We start from the raw sequence: 18,827 nt of genomic DNA on the forward strand, positions 1-18,827 counted from the left end.
CAGCATTCTTCTCAAAGCTAGAACAAACAATCCTAAAATTTATATGAAACCACATAAGACCCCAAAAGCCAAAGTAATGATGAAAAAGAAAACCAAAGCAGGAGGCATCACAATTGTGGACTTTAGCCTCTACTACAAAGCTGTAATCAAGACAGTGTGGTATTGGCACAAAAACAGATACACAGACCAATGGAATAGAGACTCTAGAATTGGACCCACAAATGGATGGCCAACTAATCTTTGACAAAGCAGGAAAGAACATCCAATGAAAAGAGACAGTCTCTTTAGCAAATGGTGCCGGGAAAACTGGACAACAAAATGCAGAAGAGTGAAACTGGACCACTTTCTTACACCATACACAAAAATAAACTCAAAATGGATGTGAGACAGGAAACCATCAAAACCCTATAGGAGAAAACACACAACAACCTCTTTGACTTCAGCTGCATCAACTTCTTACTCGACATGTCTCCGAAGACAAGGGAAATAAAAAGCAAAAATGAACTACTGGGACCTCATCAAGATAAAAAGTTTCTGCACTTCAAAGGAAACAATCAAAACTAAAAGGCAATTGACAGAATGGGAGAAGATATTTGCAAATGACATATCGGATAAAGGGTTAGTATCCAAAATCTATAGAGAACTTATCAAACTCAGCACCCGAAAAACAAATAATCCAGTGAAGAAATGGGCAAAGGACATGAATAGACACTTTTCCAAAGAAGACATCCAGATGGCCAAACAGACACATGAAAAGATGGGTAACATCACTCACCATGAGGGAAATATAAATCAAAACCACACTGAGAGACCACCTCATGCCAAAGTGGCTAAAATGAACAAATCAGGAAACAACAGATGGTGGCAAGGTTGTGGAAAAATGGGAATCCTCTTACACTGTTGGTGGGAATGCAAACTGGTGCAGCCGCTCTGGAAAACAGTGTGGAGGTTCCTCAAAAAATTAAAAACAGAACTATCCTATGACCCAGCAATTGCACTACTAGGAATTTATCCAAAAGACACAGGAGTGCTGATTCACAGGGCACTTGTACCCCAATGTTTATAGCAGCACTTTCAACAATAGCCACATCACAGAAAGAGCCCAAATGTCCATTAACTGAAAATGGATAAAGATATGGTTTATATATACAATGGAATACTACTTGGCAATGAGAAAGAATGAAATCCTGCCATTTGCAACAACGTGGATGGAACTGGAGAGTATTATGCTAAGTGAAATAAGTCAGTCAGAGAAAGACAGATACCATGTTTTCACTCATATGTGGAACTTGAGTAACTTAACAGGATACCATGGGGGAGGGGAAGGGAAAGGAAAAAAACAGTTTCAAACAGAGAGGGAGGCAAACCGATAAGAGACTCTTAAATACAGAAAACAAACTGAGGGTTGATGGGGGGAGGGGCAGAGGGGAAAATGGGTGATGGGCACTGAGGAAGCCACTTGTTGAGATGAACACTGGGTGTTGTATGTAAGCGATGAATCATGGGAATCTACCCCTGAAACCAACAGCACACCGTATACAATGTATGTTAGCTAACTCAACAAGAAATTATATTAAAAAAAAAAAAAAAAGAATATGTAACTACTATACATTTCCATGCATATACTAGCACAGCCTCAAATACATAAAGCAAAAATTGAAAGAACTACAAAGGGAAACAAATCCATAATCATAACAGGATATTTTAACAGGATATTTTAACATATGCTTCTTCATAACTGATACAAGCAAAAAAAAAATGATACTGAAGATATGAAATACAAGATTAACAAACATGACCTAATGAAAACATAAAGAACACTGCACTCAATAAATGTAGGGGGGAAAAAAGCAATATATTGAGCCATAATACAGATCTCAAATTTTAAAGGTCTGAAATTAGAAACTGTTGAAACAGAATATATTCTCTAATTATCTTGTACAGTTGTTAGAAATAAAATTTAAACTTAAAAATAACCAGAGTATCTCCATGTATTTAGAAATTAAAAAATGTAATACTTCCAGCTAATCCAAAAGTGAAACCAATAAAACCAATAAAAATTAGAAATAATTTTAAGTGAATTATAAAAATACTGCATATCATAATTTGAGTAATATAGCTAGCTAAAACAGCGCTTATACGAAATGCTTAGCCTTAAATACATGTAATTAAAAGGAAAAAATGGTTAAAAGTAGTGAATTATAAGAAGTGAATAAAAGAACAAAAAAGTAACCCCCAAAAAACATAAGTAAAGAAATAAAGCAGGGGCACCTGAGTGGCTCAGTCGGTTAAGCTTCTGACTTCGGCTCAGGTCATGGTCTCAGGTCATGGTCTTGCGGTTCGAGGGTTTGAGCTCCGCAACAGACTCTGTGCTGGCAGCTCAGAGTCTGGAGCCTGCTTGGGATTCTGTGTCCCCCTCTCTCTACCCCTCCCCTGCTCATTCTATCTCTCTCTCTCTCCCCAAAAGAAATAAACATGAAAAGAAAAGAGAAGAAAAAAGATTAGAAAAGAAAAGAAAAGAAAAAAAAGAAAAGAAAAGAAAAAAAGAAATCAGTTCAGCAGAACACAAACATGCAATAAAAAGGATCAGCAAGGGGCGCCTGGGTGGCTCAGTCGGGTAAGCATCCGACTTCGGCTCAGGTCATGATCTTGCAGTCCGTCAGTTTGAGCCCCACGTCGGGCTCTGTGCTGACAGTTCAGAGCCTGGAGCCTGCTTCAATTCTGTGTCTCCCTCTCTCTACCCCTACCCTGCTTGCGCTCTCTGTCTCTCATAAATGAATAAATATTAAAAAATAAAAATAAAAAAAAAATCTATCCACAAAGAAAATTCCCAGCCCAGATGGCTTCTCTGCCAGATTGTAGCAAAAATTTGAGGAAAGATCATTCCAATCAAACACAAACTTTTCTAGAATAGAAAATAAGGGTCAGTTCACTTTATGAGGCTAGCATAGCATAACATTGATTTCAAATCTTAACAAGAATATGGGCCATCTCATTTATGAACACTGATGTAAACTCCCAAACAAAATATTAATAAACTGAACCCAGCAGTAATTTTAAAAGATAATATAGTAAAACCAAATTAGGTTTATCCCAGGTATCAGATTAGGTTTAACAGTTAAATAAAATATAATTTAATATATTAAGTTCATATGGTAATGAAAAGCTACAAAAAAAAAAAGCATTAAATTCAAACAAACAGAACACAAAATTGTTAGTAAACAAGACACAACAGAGAACTTTTTTTAAGTTTTAATCACCCAGTGCTTATCTTGACAAATGCACTTCTTAATCCCTGTCACCTATTTCATCTCCCTCCCACTCACCTCCCCTCTGGTAACCATCAGCTGGTTCTCTATAGGTAAGAGTCTGTCTCTTGGCTTATCTCTCGTTTTTTCCCCCTTTGCCCATTTGTTTTGTTTCTTAAATTCCACATGAGTGAAATTATATGGTTATTTATCTTTCTCTGACTTGTTTTACTTAGCATTATACTCTCTAGACCCATCCACGTCATTGCAAATGGCAAGATTTCATTCTTTATTTTATAATTTTTTTAAAGTTTATTTATTTTGAGAGAGACATAGAGCGAGCAGGGGAGGGGGGAGAGAAAATCACAAGCAGGGTCTACACTGTCAACACAGAGCCCAATGTGGGGCTCGAACTCACCAAATCATGAGATCATGATTTGAGTTGAAACTGAGAGTCGTATACATAGCCACCCAGGTGCCCCATATTTCATTCTTTTTAAAGGCTGAATAACATTTCATTGTATATATACTACTTTCTTATCCATCAGTGGGCTGTTTCCATATCTTGGCTATTTTAAATAATGCTGCTATAAACATAAGGGTACATGTATCCCTTTAAATTAGTGTTTTTGTATTCTTTGGATAAATACCCAGCAGTGCAACTGCTGGATTGGAGGGTAGTTCTACTTTTAACTTTTTGAGGAACCTCCATACTGTCTTCCACAGTGGATACACCAGTTTGCTTTTCCACCAACAGTGCGGGAGGGTTCCTTTTTCTCTACATTCTCACCAACAGCTATTGTTTCTTGTGATTTAACTATTGTGACGGGTGTGAGGTGATATCCCATTGTAGTTTTGATTTGCATTTCCCTGATAGTAAGTGATGATGGGCATCTTTTCATGTTGGTTACCTGGATGTCTTCTTGGAGAAATATCTGTTCATGTCTTCTGTCCATTTTTTCATTGGATTATTTGGATGTTGAGTTGTATAAATTCTTTATGTATATTGGATAATAATCCTTATCACATAGGTCATTTGCAAATATATTTTCCCATTCAGTTGGTTGTCTTTTAGTTTTGTTGATTCTTTCCTTCACTGTGCAGACACTTTTTATTTTGATGCAGTCCCAATAGTTTATTTTTGCTTTTGTTTCCCTTGTGTCAGGAGACCTATCTAGAAAGAAGTTGCTATGGTTGACGGCAGAGAAATTAACTGCCTGTGCTCTTTTCTAGTATTTTATGGTTTCAGGTCTCACATTTATGTCCTTCATCCATTTTGAATTTATTTTGTGGATGGTGTAAGAAAGTGGCTCCATTTCATTCTTTTGCATGTTGCTGTCCAGTTTTCCCAACACTATTTGTTGAAGAGACTGTCTTTTGCCTGTTGCATATTCTTTCCTGTTTTGTTGAAGAGTAATTCACCATATAATTGTGGGTTCATTTCTGTCTTTTCTATTCTGCTCCACTGATCTACATAGATATGCTTGTGCCATACTATTTTGATTACTACAGCTTTGTAATATAACTTGGAAGTCCAAATTATGATGCCTCCAGCTTTTCTTTTTCAAGATTGCTTTGGCTACTTGGGTTCTTTTGTAGTTCCATACAAATTTTAGGATTATGTGTTCTAGTTCTGTGAAAAATGCTATTGGTATTTGGATAGGGACTGCATTAAATCTGTAAATTGTTTTGGCTTGTATAGACATTTTAACAATATTTGTTCTTCCAATCTATGAGCATGGAATGTCTTTCCATTTCTTTTTTTTAATTTATACTATTTTATTTATTCAATATTTGAAAAAATAAAACATACAGGTATGTTATTTTGTTATATTTAAAAGCTCAATGAATATGATTGAACTGGAAAAATCATTATTTGTGGCTGTTATTGTTCCAGTCATTTATCCTTCTTTCCTCCTCCTTCTCTCTCCTCTTCCTCCTTTTTTTTATGTATTTCTTTTTATTTTATTTTATTTTATTTTATTTTATTTTATTTTATTTTATTTTTTATTTTTCTAAAATTTACATCCAAATTAGTTAGCATATAGTGCAACACTGATTTCAGGAATAGATTCCTTAGTGCCCCTTACCCATTTAGCCCAACCCCCCACCCTCACAACCCCTCCAATAACCTTCTGTTTGTTCTCCATATTTATGAGTCTCTTCTGTTTTGTCCCCCTCCCTGTTTTTATATTATTTTTGTTTCCCTTCCCTTATGTTCATCTGTTTTGTCTCTTAAATTCCTCAGATGAATGAAGTCATATGATATTTGTCTTTCTCTGACTAATTTCACTTAGCATAATACTCTCCAGTTCCATCCACGTAGTTGCAAATGGCAAGATTTCATTCTTTTTGAGTGCCGAGTAATACTCCACTGTATGTATATGCCACATCTTTATCCATTCATCCATTGATGGACACTGGGGCTCTTTCCATACTTTGGCTATCATTGATAGTGCTGCTATAAACATTGGGGTGCATGTGTCCCTTTGAAACAGCACACCTCTATCCCTTGGATAAATGCCTAGTAGTGCAATTGCTGGGTCGTAGGGTAGTTATATTTTTAGTTTTTTTGAGGAACCTCCATACTGTTTTCCAGAGTGGCTGCATCAGCTTGCATTCCCATGTCTTTCCATTTCTTTGTGTCGTCTTCAATTTCTTTCATCAGTGTTTTATAGTTTTCAGTACAGGTCTTTCACCTCTTTGGTTAGGTTTATTCCTAGATGTCTTGTTATTTTTGATTCAATATAAATGGTATTGTTTTCTTAATTTCCCTTTCTGCTGCTTCATTATTGGTGTATAGAAATGCAACAGATTTCTGAAGATTGATTTTGAGCAGGGAACTTCATTAGTATGATAGAAGTTTAAATAAAAACAAAATAACAAAAAACAAAGTTTCGGCCAATGCACTTGGGAGTGAAATGTTAAATGCTTTCTCTCTGAGATGAGGAACAAGACAGGGAGAGCAGCCCTAGGATGACGCAGTGTTTTATTTTTTGACCTGGGTAATAACTTTGTGTGTACAATAACACACTAAGTTCTTCATTTTATGTTTTATATATAATCTAGAATATATGTTATAGGAAAAAAAACAAAGAAATACTTGGAGATGAACAAAAGGCTGATTTAAGACTGTCACTAAAGGTCAGGAACTCTGTAGGTCTTAATTTCCCTCCCATTATGATTAATTTCCAACCAATTAACATTTATTGGGCCTATAAGACATTGTACAAACTGGCAACATGCGTTATTAACCTTAAAGATGTTTGCAGCTTATCATCTAGTAACTCCATTATCTATGAACTCATCTTAAGGGAAATGGCCAAGATAAAAAGAAATCCATAATGTGCTAAGATGTTCACTGCACACATGAAAATAAAATGGAAAATGACTAAATAACTACAGGGAACAGTTAAGAAAGAGAATTCTTACAATGGGATTATTATGCAGTCAATAAAAATACAATTTACAAAATAGTCTAAGAAATGCAAATAACCTAATTTTTTAAAACTGGAAATATATACACACATACATTTGTACCATGACTAAACGGGGGGGTGGGATGGGAATGTCATAGGCACAGAAAAAAAAAACAAAATGAGAAGGAGGGAGAGAGGGGTTCGGGGAGACAAAAACTATACTGGTTTTCTTTATATGATGAGCTTATGGATGTTATCTTTACTTTTTAGTTTACTTCCTGAATTTCCTTTAATGACTATATAAAGCTTTAATAATGTGGTACACAAGAACTGAAGAAAATAATCACAAACCTAATGTATCCTATTTTTTAATTACTTCAAAATGTAACTAAAATTTCAATTTTAATTTCAGTATGATATTAATCAGGTAAATTATTTTCTAACAGTTAAACTGTGCAAGCCTATAATTTGCTATTTATAATAATTTCTAATTATAACTAGTGTTTTAAATCATATAACCTTAAAAATTAGATCACCACAGATATATCATGTCCAATTTTCTGGCCATAATTCTAAACCAGTTTGCTCCTTGACAGCTAAAAAAGAAAATGATCTATTAACAGGCTTCAATCAGTCATTTCCATAAGAACAAAATAACTGTTAATCTCTGAATAAAAGATGGTCACGGCTCCTCATTTTCGACTTCAGTTTTGCCAATCCACTGGTATTTTCTGACCAGTTGTGAGGTATGTCTCAAGTAATTTGTTATCAATCATAAAATATAAATGTTTAATGCTTATCATTAGAAATAATAATTGAAGCAAACGTAAGGTTAACCCTGTATCACTTAACATAGTTTGCATTCCAGCATACTTTAACGAGAAGAAAAGAACACAGTAGATATAAATCCTTCATTTGGGAATTCCATATTCACTTTTTCAATATTTACTGAGCATCTATTAGAGGCCAGACACTAAAGGCACTGCACAAACAACAGAAACAGACTTGAAATCTGTTAGGGTTATATATAACTGTCATTTTACAATTTAAGCTTTGAACTACCCAATCTTACTTTTCACTCTTTCCCAGAACAAACTTTTCTTCTCTAGTTCTCTGAATTTCTTTTAAAACACTTTAGGCTTCCTTGCTACCAAACCTCTGCTCCAGCTGCTTCTGAGCCTAAGTGCCTTTTGTTCATTCACCAGCACCTATAGACTGCTCACTACATGCTACTACAATACTACAAGTACTGTACTTGGCATGAGAGAAGGAAAAAGCCTTTTCTACCCTATCCATTCTTTGAAGTCCAGGTCAAGTCCTGCCTCTTTCTTAGAGAATTTACTCATTATCCTTTCCAGACTCTGAATGTTGTAACTATTACTATTCAACACAGTGGCTCCCAATCTTTGATATAAGAAACATTTTTAGTATTAAAAGGTTTCATAAATCTCATTCTCATTCCTTAGGTGATACCTGGTGCCAGGGCCCTAAATACCACCTATACACTGATAATTTCTACCTCTTCCTTAAACTCCTCATATACATGCCTATTCAATGTATTCACTTGAATACTATCTGATAGGTATCTCAAACATAGCCACATTCAAAACAAAATTGATTTACATCTCCAAACCTACCCCTACCCCTGCCCCATAGCCCCCATCTCAGTAAAATGTGCCACCTTTCCCCAGTTGGTCATGTTGAAAAACTTGGGAGTCATCCTTTACTTCTCTTTCCCTCATACTCCACATCTAATCCATCAGTAAATCCTAAATACTCTACTTTTTAAAAAAATTTTATTTGAGAGAGAGTACGCACATTGTGCAAGCAGGGGAGAGGGGCAGGGGGGGGTGAGAGAATTCCAAACAGGCTCCATGCTCAGCACGGAACCCGACATGGGGCTCGAAACCATGACACTAGGATCACGACTTGAGCTGAAATCTAGAGTCAGACACCAACTAAATGAACCACCCAGCCCCCCTAATTACTCCACTTTCTAAGTGTATCAAATCTGAACATTTCTGGGGCGCCTGGGTGGCTCAGTTGGTTAAGCGTCCGACTTCAGCTCAGGTCACGATCTCGCGGCCGCGAGTTTGAGCCCCACGTCAGGCTCTGGGCTGATGGCTCAGAGCCTGGAGCCTGCTTCCAATTCTGTGTCTCCCTCTCTCTCTGCCCCTCCCCCGTTCATGCTCTGTCTCTCTCTGTCTCAAGAATAAATAAATGTTAAAAAAAAAAAATTAAAAAAAAAAAATCTGAACATTTCATTGCTCCTCTACCATTAAAGGGGCTGCTTCTCCAAGCAGCGTATTTCCAACCTAAATTATTTTCCTAACTGGTTTTCCTGCTTCCATTTTTGCCTCATACAATCAATTTTCACCATGTAGTCAGAGTAATCCTCCAAAATAACAAGTCAAATCTGGATATTCCCATGCTTAAACCCTTCAATGATTACCATTTCACCCAGAGTAAAATCCAGTCTTTCCATGACCTTCAATGCCCTACCTGATCTAGCCTCTGCCTGTCCTACCACTCTCCCCTTCACTGGCTCTATTCCAGCCACACTGCTGGAATGTTGTTCTTCCAATATGCCAAACACATTTCCATTCAGAAGGTGCTTACTGCTCCCTCTAAACATTTTCCCTCAGTTAGCTCCAAGGCTTACTCCATCACTTCCTTCAGGTCTCTTAGCTCAAAGGCTTCTCAAAAAGCCCTTCTCTCACCAACCTATCTAAGGTAGCATCCTGTTACTCTTTAAAAAAATTTTTAATGTTTATTTATTTTTGAGAGAGAGAGAGAGAGAGAAAGCGCGCGCACACGTGAGAGTGAGCGCGGGGGAGGCTCAGAGAGAGAGGGAGACACAGAATCTGAAGCAGGCCCCTGGCTCTGAGCTGTCAGCACAGAGCCTGAGGCAGGGCTGGAACCCAAGAACCATGAGATCACGACCTAAGCTAAAGTCGGACACTTAACTGACTGAAATACCCAGGCGCCCCCTGTTACTCTATTATCCACTGAAACTTCTTTATTTATGTCAAAGCCTATTAACTACCTCATGTGTCTGTGTGTTCACATGGATAATGTTTATTAACTGCATCCCTAACATTCACACTCAGAACACAGGTTAGGTTTTGTTCACCATTGTTACTACATTACATGCACATAGCAGACTTTCCAAAATATTTATTGGATGAATGATAGTTACTGCTTTTAGTTTTGTTGAGAAAATAATGAAAAAACACTACTAGAATTTAGTAAGGCTTTCAAATGATTTTACACACTATTAATCACAAGAGCATTATATACCTGCTTTGGTGGTAGAAGGAGTACAATGCACGTAATTCCAGATTCAATAACAACTAAGGGATGGGGCCTTCTTATAATTCTGTCTCTTCCCACATCCTTCCTTCCTATGTCATTCACTGATTCTTTCCATAAACAGTTATTGTATACCTCTAAGTGAGAATATTCTAGACATTAAGAATACAAAAATAATTAACACAAGGTAATGCATGAGACATAGAAAAACAATACTTATAGAATATGACATACAATAGAGATACAAATATAGATTAAAAAATTATAGCACAACAGGGGAAATAATCAACTTTGGGGGGTTCTTTAGGGAAGGTTTTAGTAATGATGATACTCAACAAATACTTGCAAAAAGTATTCTCCAATTTACTTTATATGTGAAATGAGGGTTTTAAGTCTGACAGTGCTCCAGTAATGTGCTGCCATGTGCTAGCCTGAGAATGAAACCAAAACAAGAGGAATGACAGAGCAGAACAAATCACAGAGAAACTGAGCCAAGTCCTTGATGGTTTCAGGCAGGATAAAGCCTTAGATAAAGTTTAATTACAAGATCTAATCATTCCCTTTATTGTTTAAGCAGTTTGAATGTGATTTTCTGTCACTTGCAATATAAGAATACAGATGAATGTTTACCAATTCTTTCAAAAAGCAAAGTATATTTCAAGGTATAAGGCCACTATTGGCATATATGAAGGGATGAATCCTGTTTTGTGGGCAAACATCACAGGACTTCTAGTATATCTGATCTCTATCCACTAATTGTCAGTAGAAGTTCAAAATCATTGTGACAACCAAAAATGTCCCCATGTATTTCCAAATGCTTCCCACCCCCAAGGGGAAATACAAACCTATTTCCTAAGAGTTCTATATGTACCCATTTCTCACAGTGGTTCCACCATCTATGCATAAATGTACTTAACATCAACCTTAGAATAACTGGGATATACCACTCAAATAGCTTAATTTTACATAATCAGATTTTAATCAGTTATTTATGACTATCCTACATATAGCTTATATCAACCCTTGCAGTGCTATAAGTTTGCTCCTACTATCGGAAAATTCTTATTTATTTAAACTTACTTCTCCATAAAATATTATCAAGATATGTCACCGATCTTGTTGGTTACCTTCCTAACTTCCTCTTAGACTGAAATGCCAGCTAATATATTTTCCAGCCCCCTTGCAAGTAGGGTCTAAATGTGCCAAGATGACATCGTACACAGGGTTTCTGTGAAAGGTTTACTTGCCTAATCAAGAGAGGACAAACTTCCTCCTATCTTGGTGGCTGTGTGAGAATGTGATGTGTGGAGCAGCAAGAGCAATGTACAACAATGAGAGGACAAGGGCACAATGAGCACAAAGATGAGCACGCTAAGGATAAAAATGAAAACTACCTGGATCCTGGATATAACATCACTGTACAGCTACAGTGACTAACCAGGAATCCTCCCACTCTGGGCTTTTTATGTGAAATACTGTTTACTATTGGTCGGGTATTATGTAACCTGAGGCCAAACTAATACAAGATATATTTAAGATATGACAGATGCTGAAAGTGGGAGAAGAACCAAGGTTAGAGTGGGTTGCTGGGAGAAAGGTGTTTAGAAGAGAGAAATTAGAAGGAAGAGAAATACATATACACACATGCACACGTAAACACACTAGGTGAGGATAGGTACATGAAAATCAAATTCCATTTGATTCCAACTGGTTTGAGTTAAGCTTACAGTAGTACATTTAAGAGAAATATAGCTAACAATGTAGGTGAGAAGTCAAGTTGCAGAACTGGGAAACATTCCACACAAAAATGATTTGTGTCATTAAAAACAGGATGGGGCACCTGGGTGGCTCAGTTGGTCGAGCGTCCGACTTCAGCTCAGGTCATGATCTCACTGCTCGAGAGTTCGAGCCCAGCATTGAGCTCTGTGCTAACAGCTCAGAGACTGGAGCTGGCTTCGGATTCTGCGTCTCTCTCTTTCTCTGCCCCTCCCCTGCTTACGCTCTGTCTCTCTCTCTCTCTCTCTCTCAAAAATAAACAAACATTAAAAAAAAAAAAAAAGGTTTCAAAAACAGGATATAACCACCAGAAAACACAGTGAAAAGCACAAAGACCCCTGAGTACACTGGTGATCTCTCCCTCATTTTAGATAAGGTTCATCCATGAGTTAGGCCAATTAGAATAATTCCACCCCTCTTGACAAAGACATTGTGACAGACTTGGCAGCATGATCCTTCTAATTTGTTCAATCAGAACAGAGCTTCGGACTTTTGGGAAAAGGCTAGTCGAAAAGAGAATCCTTCTCTTTACCTTTGGAAATAAATAAAGAAGGCTATCACATGAACATTGCTGATAGCCATTTATTTATTTTTTACTAGGAGGGAAGCCAGTCCGAGCATAAAGCCCAAACAGTAGGACAAAATTGAGATAATAGCAGAAAAATGGAGTTTCAGCCCCAATGACATAAGCCCATGAACAAACTACTCTTGAAGCCAATTCTATCTATGCACTTGCCAATCACATGAGCCAATACACTCTTTTTTGCTTTTAAATCCAGTTTGCATCCTAATATATGAATCACTATGTTTTGGGGGAAGAACGATGCAGGAATGTGAAAAAAAACTTTCAGATATCTAAGAGAATCAGGACATACAATGCAGAAGAACCAAGAGATCAGATAATCTTATTCCTGTGGTGTATATGGTTTTAGGAAACCAAGGATGACTGAAGGAAAGCCAATAGATGCGGTGATTAGGAGGTCATAGGGGACTTTTAAAATAGCAATTTCAGTGCTGAAATGGTAAAGGAAGTTAGAGTGCAAAGGAAAATATTTTATATTTATTAGGAACTCCATAATGTACCAAACACTTGGATGGAGATCTAACATGTGCTAAACTCCTTCAATTATGACTCTAAGTTTAACACTCTTTTATAGATAAAGAATAGAGTCTGAGTAGTAACTTGCCCACAGCCACATAGCCACTAAGTGTTTTTAACAGACTTCAAACCCAGATTCACCTGGGTCAAAAGTCAAATATTCTTGCTACTACACTAGGCTCCTGGGACTAAAGAATAAAAATACAGTGGCACAGCAGGCTCAAAATTCAGACTGGCTTTACTGAGTTACACAGCACTGTATTTGGCAGCCTTGAGAAAGATATAAGCATGTACATAGGCTAGAGAGGGAGAGACTGAAGAAGGAATGATAATGGACAGTTCTACAGAAAGAAGGATGGGGAGGGATGATTGTGGACACATCAGGAGGGGAGAATATTTCCTTTTGTGAGATAGGAGTAAATAAGGAAATAATACAGAGGACAGAAAAGAATATACCTCAGACAGTTGAGATTTTTCTCAAGAAAGGAAGGTATCAAGTTATTTGCTATAAAAACCTTCCGGAAATGAGACAGAAAGGTACACAACCAGCACTTAAAACCCAGGAGAGAACAGGGCACCAACTTGTATGGAAATGAACCTATATCCTCATACAAGGGTCTCTTGCATCCTTTAGGATGTCAGGAATCAAACCGAAAGAGCTAGTGATAATGCTTACTCTGGACTGGGCACTAGAAAGGTAAACCTACAGAAAATAAGGCATTCTAGGGCATCAGTGAGAGCTTAGTAAAAACTGATGACAGTGAGATCCTGGTTATGTAGGGAGGCAAATGAAATCAGCAGTAGGCTAATGGGTTGGATGAATAGAGAGACAAAGAGGGGTTCATAAAGACAGTGTGAGAGACAGAAAACAGGTACCATAAGAGTGGAAGAGTGAGAGATTTTAATGACAGTTTGTGATCAGAGATGTGTTTTGACACAACCCTTCGAATTATTTTGCCAGAGGCAGGGAGGCACTGACTGGAGTTAGTCCTACTATCTCTTCAGCCAGAAGCACAGAATTGAGACATAACCCCCTTTAAAAACATGCAGTCCTTAGTTGTAGAAAAAAATGAAGGCCTAAAACAAACAAATGAATGAACTAGCCCATACAGGAATCAAACATAAAAATATCTCCTCTTTTTTTGAACTAAACAATTCCATCTCCAAATTTAGGAAATTAAAAAAATAAAAATAAAAATAAATTAATTTAAAAGGAAATTCATTAAGGTCAGAGTCTACAGCAAAGGGAAAAACAGATTATGTGTCATGAGGTAGAATGAAAAGTAAACAAATCTGTCAGGCCAATTATATAACCCACATATTAAAGACTGTTAGTATAGAATTCCAATAGGGCAAGGATAGTTTGTGCTTTCATAACCTGGGAGAGCACCTAGCATAGTTTCAACAAATGATATTATGCAATTTAATGTTAATAAAAAAGGTCCACCTATTTGTAATCTCAAAGGAGAAGCTATCATTTGCATCTATAATCTCAGTTTTACAATTTGGGGGCTCTTGAGAAATTATCCAATTAGTTCTCCGCATGGAAGTAAATTAAGAAGGCTATCACATGAATACTGCTGATAGCCATCTTTTTTTGCTAGGAGGGAAGCCACTTTGAGCAGGAAGCCCAAACAGGAGGACAGAGCTGAGATAACAGCAAAAAGATGGAAAATATGGGAGAAACAGCCATGGCAACTTCCTCCACTACTACTTCAATCCTGTGGTTTGCACTTACAAACTCTGGCAAGGTACCATGTTATTCAGGACAGTTTCTTACACCATTAATTCTGAGTACCCTTGCCCCAGTAATAAAGAAAGAACTGAGACTGGCACAGCCTGAATTTTGCAAAAAATATCAGGTCTTACAGGGACTGTTAAGTAGTAACAACAATTGAGAATCCAAGAAATTTGAGAAGTTTTTAGTTTAAGCTTTTCTCCATTTTAGCCCTTTCTAAATAAAACAAAGGGCTTGTACAATACGGTATTCTAAAGCTTCACTGGGCAATTTAAGCGAACATTGGATAAAAGAATAAATCACTTAACCTTTCTTGTGCCATTACATATCTTACATTCACAAAGCCTTCCTTTTAAAAACGAACACTTCCCAATTCTTTCACTAGACCTAGAAAACTTAAGCCTCTGCCTCAAAAGTTCGGAGACCAAAGATTTAGAGATTAATTTCCATGAACAATCATTTGCATCACAGGCACCATTCTCTCCTTTGCAGTTCAATGGGCCAAGGAATCCAACTCTTCAAACCACCTCTCCTGGGGACAGGACTCCCTCATCAAGGTGAAGCTTTTTCTTTGTAACTCTCTCTATATGAGAGGCTACCGGGTAATCTTCCCAGACAGTTAAACTTTTAAAGGAAGCCAAGAGGGTCGAAACCAGGAAGATGGGGAGGCGACTAAAATAGGAGGGGCGACGACCCACCCACCTAACGCGAAAGAGAGACCGCTTGGACGCGAGAAGCTTCACCAGGAGTCGGGGAAGATGCGGAGGGCGGCGGGCGTCGCGACCCCCACCCACTGTGTGAGAATGGAGGGCTTGCAAAGCCAGGGGCCAACTGGAGGCCTGAAAGAGGGCGCGGGGCGGGGAGAGGGTGGGACGTGGAGACAAGAGAACGGCAGACTCGGGCCGAGCACCGCTAGGGTCTGGAGCAACGGTGGGGCAAAGACGCCAATGCTCAACGCTTCACTCACCTGCCAGACGTTCGCCCCGCGGCCAGAAGTACGGACGCCGCCTGGGCGCTTCCTCTCCTGCGGGACACGGCCGCCGCCGCCGCCGCCGCCGGAGCTCCAGGACCCGAGAGTAGAGGGTGGTGCAGAAGCAGGCAAAACGGCGACCGGACCCGAGCCCAGACAGGCGTACATAGGGGGCGCCGGGCGTCCGGGAAGGCAACTGTGCTTCACCTTCCTCACCAGTAACCAACAACACTTCCCGGGAACAGCATCGTGCCAGCCTCGGCCCGCTGCTCCCCGGCCTTCTCCCGCAGCTCCCCCCAGCAGCGGCCGGGTTTCCGGCGGCCACACTCCGCCCCCTCGCTACTTGGCCTCCGCCATCTTGCTGGAGGCGGGAAGAATGTAGCGCGCTTGCGTGCGCCGAGATTGCCGGCGCTCTTCTACCCAGCAAGGAGGGGCTGAAATGCGCAGTCGCGTTGTTGCGGCGCTCAGACCCTCGCTTCTTCACGGTCCAGTATGATGTGCGTTTGCTACTTGGGAAGCCGAATCTCCGTTCACCGGACTTACTTGCCTTTCCTGAACTGTGCTGCAGCCGATTTAGTAGAACCCGTCTGCACACCCATAGTCGAGTTATTCTGCAAACACCTAGGTAGTGCCTACAATGTGATAGGTTCTAGGCCAGGTGCTGAGGGTAGATTAATAAAACCTATCTGTAGCCCAAAAGGAGCTCATAATCTAGTGAAAAAGACAGATGAACGAGTAATTCCCCAAATTCTTGTTTTGTAGCTGCGCACCACCTCCTCTCCCTTGCTCCCACTATTTTAATTCAAAGCATACTTCTTGGGAAGTCCTCCTAGTTTGTCTTACACAAACTTTATCTTTCATTACCTCTCTAGCTTAATTTCATTCAACATTAATTCAACAAATAATATTTGAGTTTCTATTATATACTTAATACTGTCCTAGGCTCCAGATTTATAGCAGTAAGAAATACATTCATGGAATTTACATTCTGGTGGGAAAGAATGGGCAATAAAGACAAATCACAGAATTAATGTTTGATAGCGATAAGGGATGGGAATGATGGGATTTGGGGGTGATGGTGGGGTTTGGAGCTGAAGGTCAAGAAAGAATTCTTGATGACATCTTTGGTGCAAAATGTGAATTTACTTAAGCATGGGGACAGGACCCTAGGGCAGAAAGAGCTGCACTGGGGTGGTGATAGATAACTGATTAAATACCTTCAGGTTGGAGGGGGGTTGGGGATAGAGTAAGTCTCTAAGGTATTTTGGAAGCAAGGTTTCCAGGACCTTGAGGGCCAGCTGCTGTTAGAAAAAAAACCTCAGTCATGAGACCCTTCACATGTAGATCAGGGGGCCATAAGCTTGGGGTATGATTGCCAGCATATACCTTGGGGGAGTTGAGATAAAGGAAGTTTCCAAAGCAATTTTTATATGTTAAAGTAGACTTAGAGGATCCTGAGGGGTCAGGATAACGTTAAGCCAAGGTTCCCTTTTGCCCCTAGCAAAGTGTCATCATCGAGGCAGCTGAGGTCCTAGAAGGATGTCACTCTGCCTGTTTCAAGGACTTGTCAATGGGCAGTAGGCAATAAGGGAATTTAATTTTTCATTTGCCTTTGTTTTCCACATCACCACAGCAAGCACTTAAACCCCTGTCCTTTGCTCTTGGGTAGCCAGGGGTGTCCAAAGAATGTCACACATATCCCACCTGGCAGGGGGAGGGGGTGCTGTTAGCCTGTACTTTGCTCTCACCTTGCCCAACATTCCCTCATCAGGAGGAGAGCAAACCACCAAAAGATGATGGCGTGAAGGACCGTAATTAGCAATCTCTCTCCAGAGATGACATTTGATCTGAGGCCTGAATGACCACAGGGGCCAGGAGCCAAGAGAAGATCTGGGGCGGAGACTTCCAGGCAGAGGAAACAGCTAAAGCAGAGGCCTGAGGTGGGAATGAGACCTGCAGGTAAGAGGGACAAAGAGAATAAGTGGCATGGACAGTGGGAGGAGATGAGGTCAGGGAGAGGCAGGGGTCAAGTTGGCAAGGGCATTGAGGGCATGGTAAGAGTTGGATTTTACTACAAGGGTCCTGTCTAGCTTGTTGACACTGCCCCAACTGGTTTTCAAATACTAATATTTCCTGACAGCCTCATTGCTTTGCACATGCTGATCCTACTATCTTGAAGACCTTACTATTGTTTTTTATGTGTGTAGCTTGTCATCTTCCAGGTTTCAGTTGAAGTGTCACTTCAGAAAGGCCATCCTTCCTCAGCTATGTCTCCCTTCTGCTCTCTAATTAGTTTTCAGTATTGCACCTATCATTTCTTCCATGGCCCTCAACATTTTTGTTTTTCTATTTCACCTATCTCCCCACCCACCTCTCCTCTGTCACCCTAGTTTGTTCTCTGTATTTAAGAATCTGTTTGTTTGTATCTTTTTTTCTTTATTTGTTCATTTGTTTCTTAATTCCATAAGAGTGAAATCATATAGTATTTGTCTCTGTCTGACTTTGTCATTTAGCATTATACCTTCTAGGTCCATCCGTGTTGTTGCAAATGGCAAGGTCTCATTCTTTTTTATGGCCAAGTAATATTCCATTATCTATATCTATATCTATCTATCTATCTATCACATCTTTATCCATTCATCTATGGATGGACATTTGGGCTGCTTGCATGTCTTGGCTATTGTAAATAATACTGCCATATACATAGGGGTGCATATATCTTTTCAAAATAGTGTTTTGCTTTCTTGAGGTAAGTAACCAGTAGTGGAATTACTGGGTCATGTGATAGTTCTATTTTTAATTTTGCGAGGAACCTCCATACTGTTTTCCAGAGTGGCTGCACCAGTTTGCATTCCCACCAACAGTGCAGGAGGGTTCCTATTTCTCCACATCCTTACCAACACTATTATCTCTTGTCCTTTTGATTTTAGCCATTCTGACAGTGTGAAGTGCTATCTCATTGTAGTTTTGATTTATATTTCCCTGATGATTAGTGATGTTGAGCATCTTTTCATGTGTCTTTTGGGCATCTGTAGGGCTACTATGGAAAAATGTCTATTCAAGTCCTCTGCCCATTTTTAATTAGATTATTTGGGGTTTTTTGATATTGTGAAGTGTAGAAATTCTTTATATATTTTGGATATTAGCTCCTTATTGGATATATCATTTGCAAATATTTTCTCTCACTCAGTAGGTTGCTTTGTCATTTTGTTGATGGTTTCCTTCACTGTGAAAAGCAGTAGTCCCAATAGTTTAATTTTGTTTT

At 39.0% G+C, this 18,827-nt stretch overlaps 1 protein-coding gene across 6 annotated transcripts in view; it reads right to left on the minus strand.

Moving 5' to 3' along the window:
- Positions 1-15,893, minus strand: part of APC (APC regulator of WNT signaling pathway) — a 149,618-nt gene extending 133,725 nt beyond the window's left edge. For 3 of the 6 annotated variants that reach the window (XM_053907148.1, XM_053907146.1, XM_053907143.1), the window contains exon 1: positions 15,560-15,892. In XM_053907148.1, coding sequence (XP_053763123.1) covers positions 15,560-15,730 — 171 coding nt within the window. In that variant the 5' untranslated portion in view covers positions 15,731-15,892. Of the gene's footprint in view, positions 1-15,559 lie in introns of all 6 variants that reach the window. The other 3 variants (XM_053907145.1, XM_053907139.1, XM_053907142.1) reach the window with 2 other exon arrangements.
- Positions 15,894-18,827: the final 2,934 nt, after the last annotated feature.

This window comes from Panthera pardus, unplaced genomic scaffold (genome assembly GCF_024362965.1).
Source record: "Panthera pardus isolate Hobbes unplaced genomic scaffold, ASM2436296v1 HiC_scaffold_2, whole genome shotgun sequence".
NCBI lineage: Eukaryota > Metazoa > Chordata > Mammalia > Carnivora > Felidae > Panthera > Panthera pardus.